Here is a 13,994-nt window from a genome sequence, read left to right on the forward strand (position 1 = left end):
TTTTTATTTCTAGAACTTCTTACCTATGTTGAGAGAATTTCCTGACTTTCTTCCTGTTTTATAATCTAATTAGGTTAGTTTGCTTTGTTCTTCCATGGGGTGCAGGAAATGCTACCCCCAAATACGGCATGTGGACATATTTGTTCCTGCTGCTATAAGAAAGTACCTTAGACTGGGTAATTTATAAGTAATAGAAATTTCTCAGGGTTCTAGAAGTCCAGGATCAGGCACTAGCAGATTCAATATCTGGTGGGGGCAGCTTGTGCCTCTTTGCTGTATCCTCACATAGCAGAAAGGGCAAAAGAGGAAGCTGGACTCTTTCTTTCTAGCCTTTTTATAAGGCACTAATTCCATCCATCAGAGCAGAACTTACATTGCCTAATCATCTCCTGAAAACCCCTGCCTCTTTTTATTGATAACCTGCACATTAGATTTCAACACAAATTTTGAAGAGGATATATTCAAACCATATCACTTGGCCTACATAGTGTTTTAAGCTGAAAGAAACAGAGGTACAAGTCAGAAGCAGAAAGTTCTCCTAATCTGTTACCCTTCTCTTCTGAAGGAGTTCACAGAAACTAGAATTCTTCTTGCCTCTTATTTAGAGAAATAGGCTATAAAACCTAGGGAGGGTCATTGTCTGACCTTCTTCCTCCTTCCTCTGTCATGGAACAGGTGTCCTGCCCCATACCCAGAAGGAAACAATGTTGCATAGAGAAGTCAAGTATCTGAACAAACAGAACTTGTTCAGTTGTGCTCTGCAGCCCATCCCAGTTTATTATAATTACATCATACTACTCTGTCTTATGATCACAACAATTCATAAAAATACAGTATTGCTTGTTTCTTTGGCTCTTCATATATGAAGGCTCTTGTGCTATAAAAACTTGCATTAAATAAATGTGTGTGCTTTTCTTTTGTTGATAATAACTTTTCTTATAGAGGTTTCAGCCATGAGCCTTGCAATGGGTAAGAGAAGAAATCTTTTCTCCCCCACACTATCTATTTTCTTCTGACTCATAAAAGCAACCAATTTTGGATAGAAAAGTGAGACAAAGGTGATGTGTTTCCTTCTAAAATCACTGGCATCAGAAGGCTGAAAGCAGCCAGGCAACTCTTTTTACAGGAGACTATTTCTCTTTTTTTGGTCAATTTTTTTTGACATTTACCTTAAAAGGCATGAACCATCACTTCTAAAACTTATTATAACTTTTTACAGGCATACTCTAAAAAGGTGATTTAATGTTACTCAAGTTCCTGAGAAAACTTATATGATTGAAAAAAATTAGGGGGTTATAGGATTAAACCTAGGGGTGCTTTACCACTGAGCTGTAAAAACAGCCCTTTTAATATAATGTTTTTATTTTGAGACAGGGTCTTACTAAGTTGCTTATGGTCTCATTAAAATGCTAAGGCTGGCCTTGAACTTGCAATCCTCCTGCCTCATCCTTCCAAGTCACTGGGATTACAGGTATATGCCACTGTACATGTCTATGATGAAAATTTTTATTACTATAAGCACAACCTGCCACTGCTTGACAATATCCCTGTTGATATGTGAAGTAAAAGTAGGGGCTTCACTATGGTGATCACCATTGTCTGTACCTACAGAATTCTGTGATTTAACAGACATTTACTAAATGCCTACACTAGGCAAGGTGGTGGGCATTATTATGAGTACATGGTAATTAACAAACCAGATATGATCTCTGTGATGGGGACAGCAAAAATGATGTAAGTGACAGACTGTCAGCAGCTTAAGGTCAAGTTTCTATTTTGTGCACTGCTACACTTTCTTTGCTCAGCAATAAACCATTGAACACTAACTGTAAACTTTAGTGGATACTATGAAAGAGTAAGGTGAACATAAGGTGCTATCTTACATAGAACAATCTAAGGATTAGGCAAAAGGATTCAATACCTATTTAGTTGCTCTGTGGCCATCATGCCATTGCTGCTTACCATAGCCCTGTTGCTGTTCTGAAAGTCCAAAAAGGTAGAGAATCCTATTCAGTTTCTGAATTCACAGTCCATATAGAAATATTAGCATGTAGTAGGAAAGGTGATTTTAAGACAAACTACTGTCATACTGTGCCCATAGTAATTCAGTTTAAAGTGCCAGTGCCTAAAGCACAGCAATTTTTGACAGGGGACAGAAACACTGGAAGATGATCCAGTACAAAGAATCCTATAATAAAAATGAAAACATGATTCTGATTTTAAAACAGGATCAATTATCACACAATCAAAAATTTCTTCTCTTTCTTAGATGTCCAGAAGGGTACAAAAATATAAAGCAGGCATCGGATCTCACATAATGTATACATGATGATCATGCATTTTGTCTGCCTCTTTCTGGAAGACTGAAACTCTTGATAAATATTGAAGGAGTCTTACATAAGAATAATAATCTCTACAATAATTTTACTGCTGTAATTAATTAGTTTTTAACTAACTCAATATTCTTTTTCTCTAAAATAAACTGCTGTAAATTTTATTTTGTTTTCCTAAATATGATATGCAAAGTAACAGCCCTTACATTTTAATATAGTTTTCAATCCCCTTGTGGACAAACAGTCACACTTTAGTGCCGCTTAAATAAAGGATAGCCATTCATCTGTAACATACAGATACAGAATGCTCTGGATTTTCATTTAAAAGTGCTTAATTACCTGCACGAAGACAGAAATAAAATAAGGAGTCCAGGCCAAGTTCATGAGGGTTTGAAATTACTTTTCTTTTTCTAAATGAGCAACAGAAACTCAATGTTGCAAGCTGTTGTGTGGCCATAAGCCAACTACAGAAGAAACTGTTCAAATGAATGAGGGGATCAGGAATTAAATTCAAATGTATGAGGCAAGAACCAAAATCAAAAGGTGAAAAAAAAGGTTGTGTTTCCAGTCACAGGAGAATATATTATATTAGAATGAAAATGATCTAATCAGCGATACAGTGAAACCCTCATGGTAAGTATCTGAATGTAGCCAGTTATGTAATCCAAGGTTAATTTTGAGGATTACTATCTCCAAACACTTGTGAGATTATGCTTCCAATATTCCTAGTTATAAAAGTACTCAGCATAATTAAAAGAAAACATAAAACACAGTGTTAATTCATGAACAAAAACAGTGAGAACAAAAAAGAACTTTCAAAGTAAGTCTAAATTGTCATGCTCAAATAATTTGTGTTCAGAACCAAGACATCAAAGTTGGGAAGGAAAGAAAGTATATAAGAAAAGGCAATATTTTAACCTTGAAACAAGGTGACTCCCATGTAGTTGTAGAAGGAATTAATATCAGATAAAGAATTTACAGTATTTATTCCCTCTAGAGATATAAAATGGTGAATCAATCTGCAGTTCAAGATATTTATTTAAACCCAGAGGAGGAGGATATGGCTTTAACTTTGAAAACCAAAATAGAAAAAAACAACAACTCAGCTCTAATGTAGTTTATCTTTAGACACCAGCTTTAACATTAAACAATTCAAGCTAAATGCTATTTCTCGAGTTCTCCTTTCATATATTTCTATAATTTATGAGTATACCACATATAAAATAGGAGTTTCAAAAATATTTTAGCCAGAAATGCTTAATGTTTTACATTTATATGTATATACAAATATAAATTATAATTTAAATATATCACCTACTAATCAATTCATCTATTCATGCATGCATCTATTTGTATTTCATAATCCTCTTAGTCTACTGATATTAGTCATCTTCCAATTGTCCTCCAAAACATACAAATGCCATCAGAAAATACACACATGTCCTCAAAAAATGAATGCACACATGCAAAAAGAAAATGAAAATCTCAGACCAAAAAAATTTAGTATCCATCACCTCTTTTATGCTCTTGGTTACATAAGAAGATTCTTTCTTTTGTTTTGTTTTGTTTTAGGTCTAATCAAGCCTCATAAGACTTACCTTGCATATCTTGTGGGCTTTCAAATGAAATTCTTCTTTGAGAAATGGCAATTTTTCAGGTCTAATTGTTCCCTTGCTTATACTCTACCTGTTTCCAAGCATCATGAAACAAAATTTATGCAGCTAATATAAAAACAGCATACACACAAATTCATCCAGACAGTGTTAGAGACCATGGAGTCTAGAATTAACCACGTGGTAAATAGATAGACAGACAGACACAGACTAACAAATAAACAAAATACTTAAATAAATAAAGGATATCGACATCTTTTCAACAAACTTATCTTGTTGATTTTCTGCTTGGGGAACTTTCTTGATGTCACGTTCCAGATGAACAATTTGTTGTTCCATTGCTGCAAGGTTGCTCTTAAGATTTTGAGCTGAAACTAAATAACAAGGTGCAAAACGTTTAGAATATTTTACCAGGTGTTCCACAAAATAACTAAAACCAATATCATTTAAAGTATTGTTTTAAAGTGTTGTTTTAACAGGGAGAACAGTTACATAAAGTCAACTCACATTTTTCCGAATTACTGCTCATAAAATTTCTACTCTCCATGAAATAAATGAAAATGTGTAATATAAAAAAATCATCATGTTTAATATGACAATGTCACCATTTTACTAAGCCAATAGTTCAATGAATCCATTTCCATTTAAATTTATTGAAGAAATCTCTAATATTTCATTCTTTAAAATCTAGTTTGAAGATTAAAGAGAAACTAAGGTTCAAAAAGACCTTATCTTATTAATGCATGTTCTTCACTCTATAAATGATTTAAGGTGAAATTATATAAAAGAATCAAATATTCTTCTTTTGTTGAAATATGCTGATTTTTATAAACTAACACCTGTAGTAAAAGTTTCCATCTTCTGTCATTCTCGTACTCAACAGAGATGTGAAAAATAGTTGTTGATATAGAAAGAAAATTTAGAGCAAAACCCCAGTGAACACACATGCACATACACACCCACAAAGCTTCGGCATGCCTCAAACACTATCATTAGTTGCCTTAATTACCCCTAACATTCTCTGCACTTCTCTTTTTCTCTTATTGACAACTAATAATTTTAAGTATTGTGTTCAAACTGCATACTTTTCAGATCTCTCATGATGCCTTCTTTTCACAGAGGTACTTAAAAAAAAAACTTTTAACTGTTTTATAGATACAGCATGACTGCCAACTATGTACAAAGATGTATCACTATCATCAGCAGGATACAACATTCTAGTTAAAGAGACAAGGTAAGCATTACAATTCCACAGGTAGGCAGCCTGTGACACTGGATTTTAAGTCCTGGCTGCAGAGCCCTGTTCTTTTCATTAAAGACTGTGTAGCAGAAATAGAAAAATATTATAATTATTTTTAAAGTAAATTTTGTTTCATTCAGAGACACAGCAGCATTATAATGAAAAATTTAAGAGATTGAAAAAAATCGACCCACTGACAAATTTCAACCAGACTGTTCTGATACTAATTCATCACGCTGACACACATACCTTCATACTCAACAAGGAGAAATCACCTTAGATACACATGGAGGTTCAAGAGACTGAAAATCAAATACCAATAGGATAGACTATTTTTTCTATTAATCTGTCAATTAAATAGCTCTGTCCAGGTTAGTTCCATTTGTTTAGATCTGAAAAGCTTGGAAATCATTCTTATTGGAGAATATAAGAGTTTTTTCTTGCCCCAAATTTGCTAATGATTCAGCAATCACTGCTCATTTATTTAAAGAATGAATTTGCTGGGAAGGAAAACATTCTTCCTAACTTTAAAATGGAATTTTTTCCCTTAGGTTTTACTGGTACATTCTCTATAACTCTGTAAAATTGTTCTTCCCCACTTACTTGAAACTAAACATATGAAATTGAACAGTTGCTTGTGTCATTCATGTTACACGGATGTGAAGGGGTTCGAAGCAGGCTATCACAAAATATTGCACCTTGTCATACTGAGTATTTTAAGCTAAAGGAATTTGAGAAATGACATGTACAGGAGAGACTTAGATGGTCCCTGAAAGAGGTCATAAGATTCTCATGTGAGAAGTATCCTTCTTAAACCCAGAGAAAACATACCTTCTAATCTCTGAAGATGAGACAGAAAACTCTGAACAACTGAGCCTTGTTCCAAAGTTCCCTTATTCCAATGAGCTCCTATGTGTTTTTCTCCTATCAGACTTTGGGATTCAATATTCTTCATCAAACCAACAGAAAATGCTCAGGTATAAGTGTTTTTTTGTGGGTCTTTATTTTTTCCTGAAAGTTACCATTACAGATAAAATTTAAATAATTCTAAATACTTAATTTTTTTCTTTTCTTTTCTTTTTTTCTTTTTTTGTTTTGTGTGGTGCCAGGGATTGAACCCAGGGCCTTGTACATGCAAGGCAAGCACTCTACCAACTGAGCTATAGCCTCAGCCCAGTAAGTAACCTCTGCAGTAGAGCTCCACATTTTCATTTTACCCTGGGCCTCACAAATTATATAGTTAATCTCCAGATAAAGCACATATAACTTAAAGAGTTAGATAGAGGGAGTGAGCAGTTCATTCACCTGCCAGTTCCTTCATGACTGTAATTCTGTTTTAAAGGGTGTTAATTTTTTGCTCTGGCTGGGGAGCAAATAGCCTGGTGGTGGGGGCATGTCAAAGAAAGGGTGCCCAGTAAATCTAGGATGATGCATACTCTGGACCTTGAACAGAGTATTTCTTATATCCTAAGTGGCTTATTCCTTTTTTTGACAGTTTAAATTGTTAGAAATTTTTTTAAAATTTACTTAAGACTCAAAACCAGCCTACCTGAACTCATACCCATTAGCAGTAATTTTTCGTGCACTGATCAAGTCTACTCTGTTTTATGAAAAATGGATTAGATGCATCTTTTTAATCTACTCAGGTAAAACCAGTTCCTTCAATTAGTCTTCCCATGATAAGAAATAATTAATTACTTAAATTTTTACACAATAATATATTAAAATAAAATCTGTACTTTTTATGACTCATGACACAAAGCCATATTACTTTTACACACAGCTATGGAGAGCTGGATGCAGCAAGAATGGTCTTAGGAACCAGACAAACGTACATTCTAAATCTCAGCCATACCAATTATTAGCCATACCAATTATAAGCCTATGGATTAGCTTCTCTGGACCTTCATTTCCTATATTTGCAAAATTCAGGTAATAATACTCTCCTTAAATGTCAGTAATTCAAGTTAAATGCTTTAATAAATGTAAAGTATCTATAATTATACATGATGTATAACACCTTAATCCATAAATACTCCTTTCATATTTCATTACATTCCCATCTATATCCTCCTTTCCAACATACAAATTCTGTGTTTGTGCCAACAAGAATTAAACAACTGAGATGCAATAAACAAAAAAAGGAAGAGGATAAGGAGGATAAAAATAATGAAGAAGAATCAGAGAAAGAGGAAAACAAAAAGAAAGAAAAAAAGCAGAAGGAAACAACAAAACTAAACCAGACTTATTTACTGCTACCTCTCCTAGGGTCTGATTTCATTTAATATTGATCTTCTTTCTAATCAAGAGAAAGAAACTTAGATTGTATTTTCTGTTTGTATATTTTAGAAGGTATGTGGAATTTTAGGTTTGGGAACCAGTGACAATTATACTAACAAATAGCAAATCTGTTTGAAATAGTAGTAAGTTTCAAATTGAAAGATGATTCCTAGAAACTGAAATCTATACAATAGTCTATATTTCCATGGAGACATTTATAACGTAGTTATTTTGGCTTTCTAGATTTGTCTAAAAGAAAACAAAAAATTTAAAAAGTGTTAAAAAAGAATTAATATGTGTTATACTGGCCTGATGACTTGCCTTAGATACATTTGCCAAAATTTTAAGAGGGAGTCAAAGAAAGTTATGCTTAACTATTTAATTAGCCCACCTAACACTTCATAGTTATTAGCAGGGTGTGTCTATATGTATAAATAGAAATAGAGAGAGACAGAAATATTTTACTGAAGGTGGCAGAGAGATGAAGGTACTTGGAGCGACAGGAATATTTAAGCAAAAGTGTGGGTTAGGAATGCTTGTCTTCTGCACAGCCACAGCCTCGGGGTATATTTTTGTGTCTCTCATTATATTAGTTCACTAATATAAATTAGGGAGTACTTGATGACAGTGCAAACATTTTATATCTGAGTAAATTCCCACAGCAGGCATTCTCAATGGCTGATTAGTCAGTCTGGTGGCACTTTAATTTTTTTCTCTGATTTCATTTTTACATCTACTATTGAATTACTGAATTTGAATTGTAACACTAAAAATTAAATTATAGCTATTGGTTTTTCTATTAAAACTTTCTTTCATGTACTCTATAAATAATCTTTTAACATTAGTATACTCTCTTACCTACTTGTTTCAGTTGAAAAGTATACATGCACATTTTCCTGACTTTGAGGAAATATGACAGTAGCCTGATCATCACTCAAAACATTTTAAGTGATAAAATTTTGCTAATTCAAGATTTTAAGAAAGAAAAAGAAAAAGGCACATATTTTAAGTGAGACTTTGAATAAAATGACTCTTCAATTACATAGTATGTAAGAAAACTAATATAAATTTAAGGAAAAAATCAGTTCTCTGCTGACATTCTCTAGCTCATTTCAAAATGCATAATTTTATGTAAATATAAAATCTTTTCAATTACCTTGTGGATTTTTTCTCAGAATTAAATATTTCTATTAATTTTAACTACTGATATGTAACAGAGCACTTCTTACATCTTTGCTCTAAGAAAGGCCACATAAAAATTTACTCTGGAAACTCTAAATATGAGCAGACCCAAACATGATTAAAATAACTCTGTAATTTTCCTTAACTGAATATTTTTAGTTGGAGAATTAGTATCAGCTGGACAGCACACCATTAAAGTGACTCATCCAGAAAGCACACATTAAAAAAAACACAAAAAACAAAGGAATATTGGAAGCACATTGAGCAATAAGCATTGTTTTATTCTTTTTCAAGTGCATTTATACATTTATAGTTTAATTTTAAAGGAAAGCTTTACATGGAAATGAAGCAAGTATGTTTATACAAACACAATAACAAAAGATCATCATTGTGGCTTCTTCAGACTTTAAATGGCACCCAAATAAGAAATCCATACAATAAAAAAATTGTATTAGAAAATGACTCATTCTTAGGAGAAAAAACTTGGTAAGAAAATTAACTTCTACAATAGTAATACAGAAGAATGAGATTGAGAGGCAGAGTGGAGGGATGGGTAACAGGAGGCAGTGCAGAATGAATACTTTAAAAATCACATAATGTGCATATATAAATAAACTATAGGGCAGGGTGTGGTGGCTCACACCTTAATCCCAGCAGCTCTGGAGGCTGAGACAGGGGGATCATGACTTCAAAGCTAGCCTCAGCAACAGCAAGGCACTAAGCAACTCAGTGAGACCTTGTCTCTAATAAATGCAAAAATAGAGCTGGGGATGGGGTTCAGTGGTTGAGTGCCCCTAAGTTCAATCCTTGGTACCAACCAAAATAAACAAACAAACAAACAAACAAACAACAACAACAACAAAAAAAAAAACCACAGGGATTTTCACCTTTATGTTTAAGTAAAAAGAACCAATCACATATAAATAAATAGATGAGCAAAAGGAAGTCTAGTATAGTAGAGAAAAAATTGGAGAGGGGAGGGAGACTGTGAGGGAAAAGAGAAAGGGTAAAGGGGAATTTGAACTGAAATCAAATTCCATACATGTGTGAATTTGTAGGGATGAACCCAACTACTATGTATAATGATAAAGCTCTAATAAAAAGTTTGTTGTAAATAAAAAAAGAAAGTTATCCATGGAACTTTCAATGTAATGAGCATTCTTATTAAATGCAATTTTAAAATATGCATAGTGGGCTGGGCACGATGCAGCACACCTGTAATCACAGCAGCTCTAGAGGCTGAGACAGGATGACCAGAATTTCAAAGCCAACCTCAACAATGGTGAGGCACTCAGCTCAGTGAGACCTGTCTCTAAAATACAATATAGAGCTGGGGATGTGGCTCAGTGGTCCAGTACCCCTGAGTTCAATTACCAGCACCAAATACACACACACACACACACACACACACACACATATGTATATATGTATATATACACACATATATACATACACACACACACACACACACACATGTTGGACTGGAGATGTAGCTCAATGGCAGAGCACTTGCCTAGCATAGGCTAGACTTTAGGTTTGGTCCCCAGCCCCACAAAATATATATATTAATTAATTAATTAATTAAAATATGCATCCCTAAGATACTCAAAAGTTCAACCATGTACTCCTGTAACATGTGCCCTTGAAGACAAGGTGTAGGTTTTCTAAACTGGATTTATAGTATAGTCTGAACTGATACTAAAAGCAGAGGAATTTCAATTAAAAAAACACATAAAAACTGTCCTATATGTACTATGAAAAATCACTGAGCACATTTCAACATCTGGGTTCATACATTTTACAAGTTCTCACACTATTTAAAAACCTCAATCTGAAAGCATTTTTGTTTATTGTTTTAATAAAAAAATAGGACCTCTAATAAAAAGGGAAAAAACTTTACTAATAACTACTGGAATATATAAAGGATAGCTGGGGTAGAGGTGGAGGTAAGGGAAAGTTTGAAACCCTGAAAATAATGATGTGCAATAAAAAAAATTCTGTAGCCTGACCATTGAACCAACAGCAGTAGACAGCTGCCCATGAAGAATCACACTCCTATCACCTGCTGTCTCTTCTGCAACTGTTATTCTGCCTGAAGCAAATACTATGTGTGAATTCTAAAATCAAAGCCTAAAAAGCAAACTGAAATCTCCTACCCTTGTTGACAGTCTTAACTCAAGGCTAGGACTGGGAACTATATATGCAAGTTGGAGCTTTTATAAAGCAATGCTGAATATAGTTACTCTCCTTGGAAGAATTTGTTCTCATCAGCTAGATAATCCTTCTTAAAGCTCATTTTTTTTCTTTGCAATAAAAGAACCTCCACTCAACCCACCTCAAATTTTAATGGATCAAGTCTTTATTAGTGGGGACTGGACTATCCTGAATTTTCCTCTGCTACAGAGTTGATTAAAATGGTTGAAAAGGTGTTCTTCTCAATGAAAAAGCTCCTCTAGCTCTTCAAATGCTGATAATTCCTTTCTGAAATCCTATACTAATGTCCTATGTAATGCAGTCTTCATTCATCATAGAAGTAGAATGCTAAGCCAATAGCAATAGTGAACATTGTAAATGGAAGATATTTAAAGACAATAAGAGAGTTTAAGAATTAGTAAATTATAGAAAAATAAAATCTTTGGAAAATGTAGTCTTGTTGCCTAAGACTAAAAGGAACAAAAATCCTACTTTAAGAAATTGGAAATTACAAGTTTGAATTCTGAGTATATATTTATGTTTAGTTATATATGGACTGACAAACCATTTGAATATTTTCTTTCATATCACTTTTGGCAGGAATTAACTACATATAGTTTCATAATAAAGCAATGCTATATTAAAAGAATGTTAGCCTTCTTAGGTATAATTTTTGTGTTCATGGCCAAATTTTCCATGAACTGTATCCTGAACACATCAGGGAAATTAAAATGATTATATGATTTGGAATAGCTATTCTTGTACTTGACAGAGTTTTTCTGGAACAAGTTTCATGTATGAATTCCATAGGTTTGTACAAAAACAAACATCAATTTTCATCAATTTTCATCCAAACTGAATGTAGGTTGTCATGACATCAATGACCTTATGCTGAGGTCATAATGTTGCAGCCATTAGCGTCAATTCCACATTAGTACTGCTTGGATTAGCAATTATTCTGCTGGTGTTACAGGTCAGGCAGAAGATGCTTGAAAGGGTATATTAACCCCATGGTTGCATTTTCCTTATCCACTTACTGCCTGTGGATACTAACAGGATAACTATATGCCCAGAATAAGAACCTGGTTTTGCAAAATAAAGTAATTAAAGGAATATGACCGTGATAGTTTTCCACCACTGAAATCATTCCCTAAATAAAGCAAGTCTTCATTAGTTATCTGAGTATTATCATCTCATGAACCTGTCATATTTTAAGTCTCTTGTCTAGTAACCAAAAAATGGTTAAAAAGAAATGAGGTTTGGGAGGTAGGCAGGACCTTCTAGGCCACCATAAGGAATTTAGGTGTCACATTAATTATCGTGGGAAAGAAATGAAGGACTTTAAGCAGGATAATTTAATTAAATTTATATTTAAAAAAAAGAAAACTGGCAGGGTAACATGGTGCAGGCCTGCAATCTCAGCTGTGTGGGTGGTTGAGGCAAAAATATGGCATGTTCCAGGAACCTGTGCAGCTTACTGAGATACCTATCTCACTAAATAAATAAATAAAAAGGGCTGGGGGTGTATCTCAGTGGTAGAGTGCTTGCTTGGACACTGGATTCAATCCCCAGTACCACTGGGGTGGGGGGGAACTCTGAACTCTGGCATTGTATTAGTCGGCTTTTCTTTTTTCTTTTTTTTTTTTTTTGCCACTATGACTAAAATATCTGACCATCACAGCTGTAAGGGAGGAAATGTTTGTTTGAGTGTTCATGGTTTCAGAGGTCTTAGTCCAGAGAAGGCGGGTTCCAGTCTTCAGGGCTTGAGATGAGGCAGAACCTCATTGCAGAGTGTGTGGCAAAGGGAAATGGCTTACATCATGGTGATCAAGAAGGAGAGAGAGAGAGACTCCAGTTCCAGATACAAAATATATACCCCATAGCCACACCCCCAATTAACCACTTCCTCCAGCCACACTGCACCTGCCTCCAGTTACACTCAGTTAATCCCATAAAGAATTAATTAACTGGTTGGGTTAAGACTCTCACAATCCAATCACTTCTCCTCTGAACCTTCTTGCTTTATCTTACACGTGAACTTCTGGGGGACGCCTCACATTCAAACCACAACAGGCATCTATTGTGAAAGATGGAGGGAGGGGTTGAAATGAAAATAGGAAATAATTGTAGCCTGGACAGCAAATGATGGTGGCTCGGATTAGAATGACCAAGGATGACTTGCAGTATGTATTTTAGAGGTAGGGGTGGTTGGACTTGAAGCAGAAGAAATGTTAAAGGTAAAGAAGAAAGCTAATAAAAACAAATTCTGGTTTCTGGCTTCAAGGCCAGAAACAGAGAAGTTTGGAGGGAAGATTTGTGCAAAAGAGATCAAGCGTTCAATTTTAGGTCTAATAAGTTTCAAATGTCAGAGCCATCCCTTTTGAGATTTAAAATAGGCAGCTGAATCTGGAGCAGAGAAGAGAGGTCTGAGAAGGACACAGAAAATAGGAAGGCATTTGCATATATATCCCACTTCTAACAGTTATGTTTCATTATATTGTTATTATATAATTTAGTCTGCAGTTAGGTTGCTGGCTATATAAATTCAGATAATAATTCCTGCATCCTAGACCCACTTCAAGTACAAACATTTCTAGATGTTGGTTAAGGTCATTTTCCTCTGGGCTATGCTTGTAACTTATTCCTACATTTCCTCCAGTCTATCTTTCCTTGACTTAATATAAACTTGCACAAATACCATGAATATTTTTATTAAGACTGTTTCCTCCCTCAAAATTCTTGCTTGCTGTTACACTTATCTCTTCTTTTGAAACAAATGTTGTCAATAAGAACCAAGAAGCTAACTACATTTGGAGGTAAAGGGAGTTCATTAAATTAAAAAAAGACTGCCAGCCCTGTAATGTATGAAAATAACTGCCAGAATTTCAGCCTGAAAGAGGAGAAATCTGAAAGACTCCATTGTTTGTCATTTGGCACATTAACACTGTACGAAAGTGAGGGGTAAAGGGTGGTTTAGCCAATAAATATCAGTGTATGTTTCATCATTCTTCCATCCCTTCACTTCATATTCAAAGGCATATTTTCTTCTTGGCTATAGCTCTACAATCTTCTTTTAGGATATATACATTTCTCACTTTCAATGTAGTTAGTGCGCCTCTCTCTCTCTCTCTCTCTCTCTCTTTCTCTCTTTCT

The 13,994-nt window shown here is 34.4% G+C and overlaps 1 protein-coding gene across 9 annotated transcripts in view; it reads right to left on the reverse strand.

Annotated features, from left to right (window-relative positions):
• Diaph2 (diaphanous related formin 2) overlaps window positions 1–13,994 on the reverse strand; it is an 826,282-nt gene that overhangs the window by 315,136 nt on the left and 497,152 nt on the right. For 5 of the 9 annotated variants that reach the window (XR_013154694.1, XR_013154693.1, XR_013154688.1 and 2 more), the window contains one exon: window positions 1,922–4,320. Coding sequence is in view for 2 of the 9 variants with exons in the window: in XM_077107725.1 (XP_076963840.1) it covers window positions 4,200–4,320 (121 nt within the window). In the remaining 7 variants the exon portion in view is untranslated. The remainder of the gene's footprint in view (window positions 1–1,921; window positions 4,321–13,994) is intronic. The other 4 variants (XM_077107725.1, XM_077107726.1, XR_013154690.1 and 1 more) reach the window with 3 other exon arrangements.

This window comes from Callospermophilus lateralis, chromosome X, assembly GCF_048772815.1.
Source record: "Callospermophilus lateralis isolate mCalLat2 chromosome X, mCalLat2.hap1, whole genome shotgun sequence".
Lineage (NCBI taxonomy): Eukaryota > Metazoa > Chordata > Mammalia > Rodentia > Sciuridae > Callospermophilus > Callospermophilus lateralis.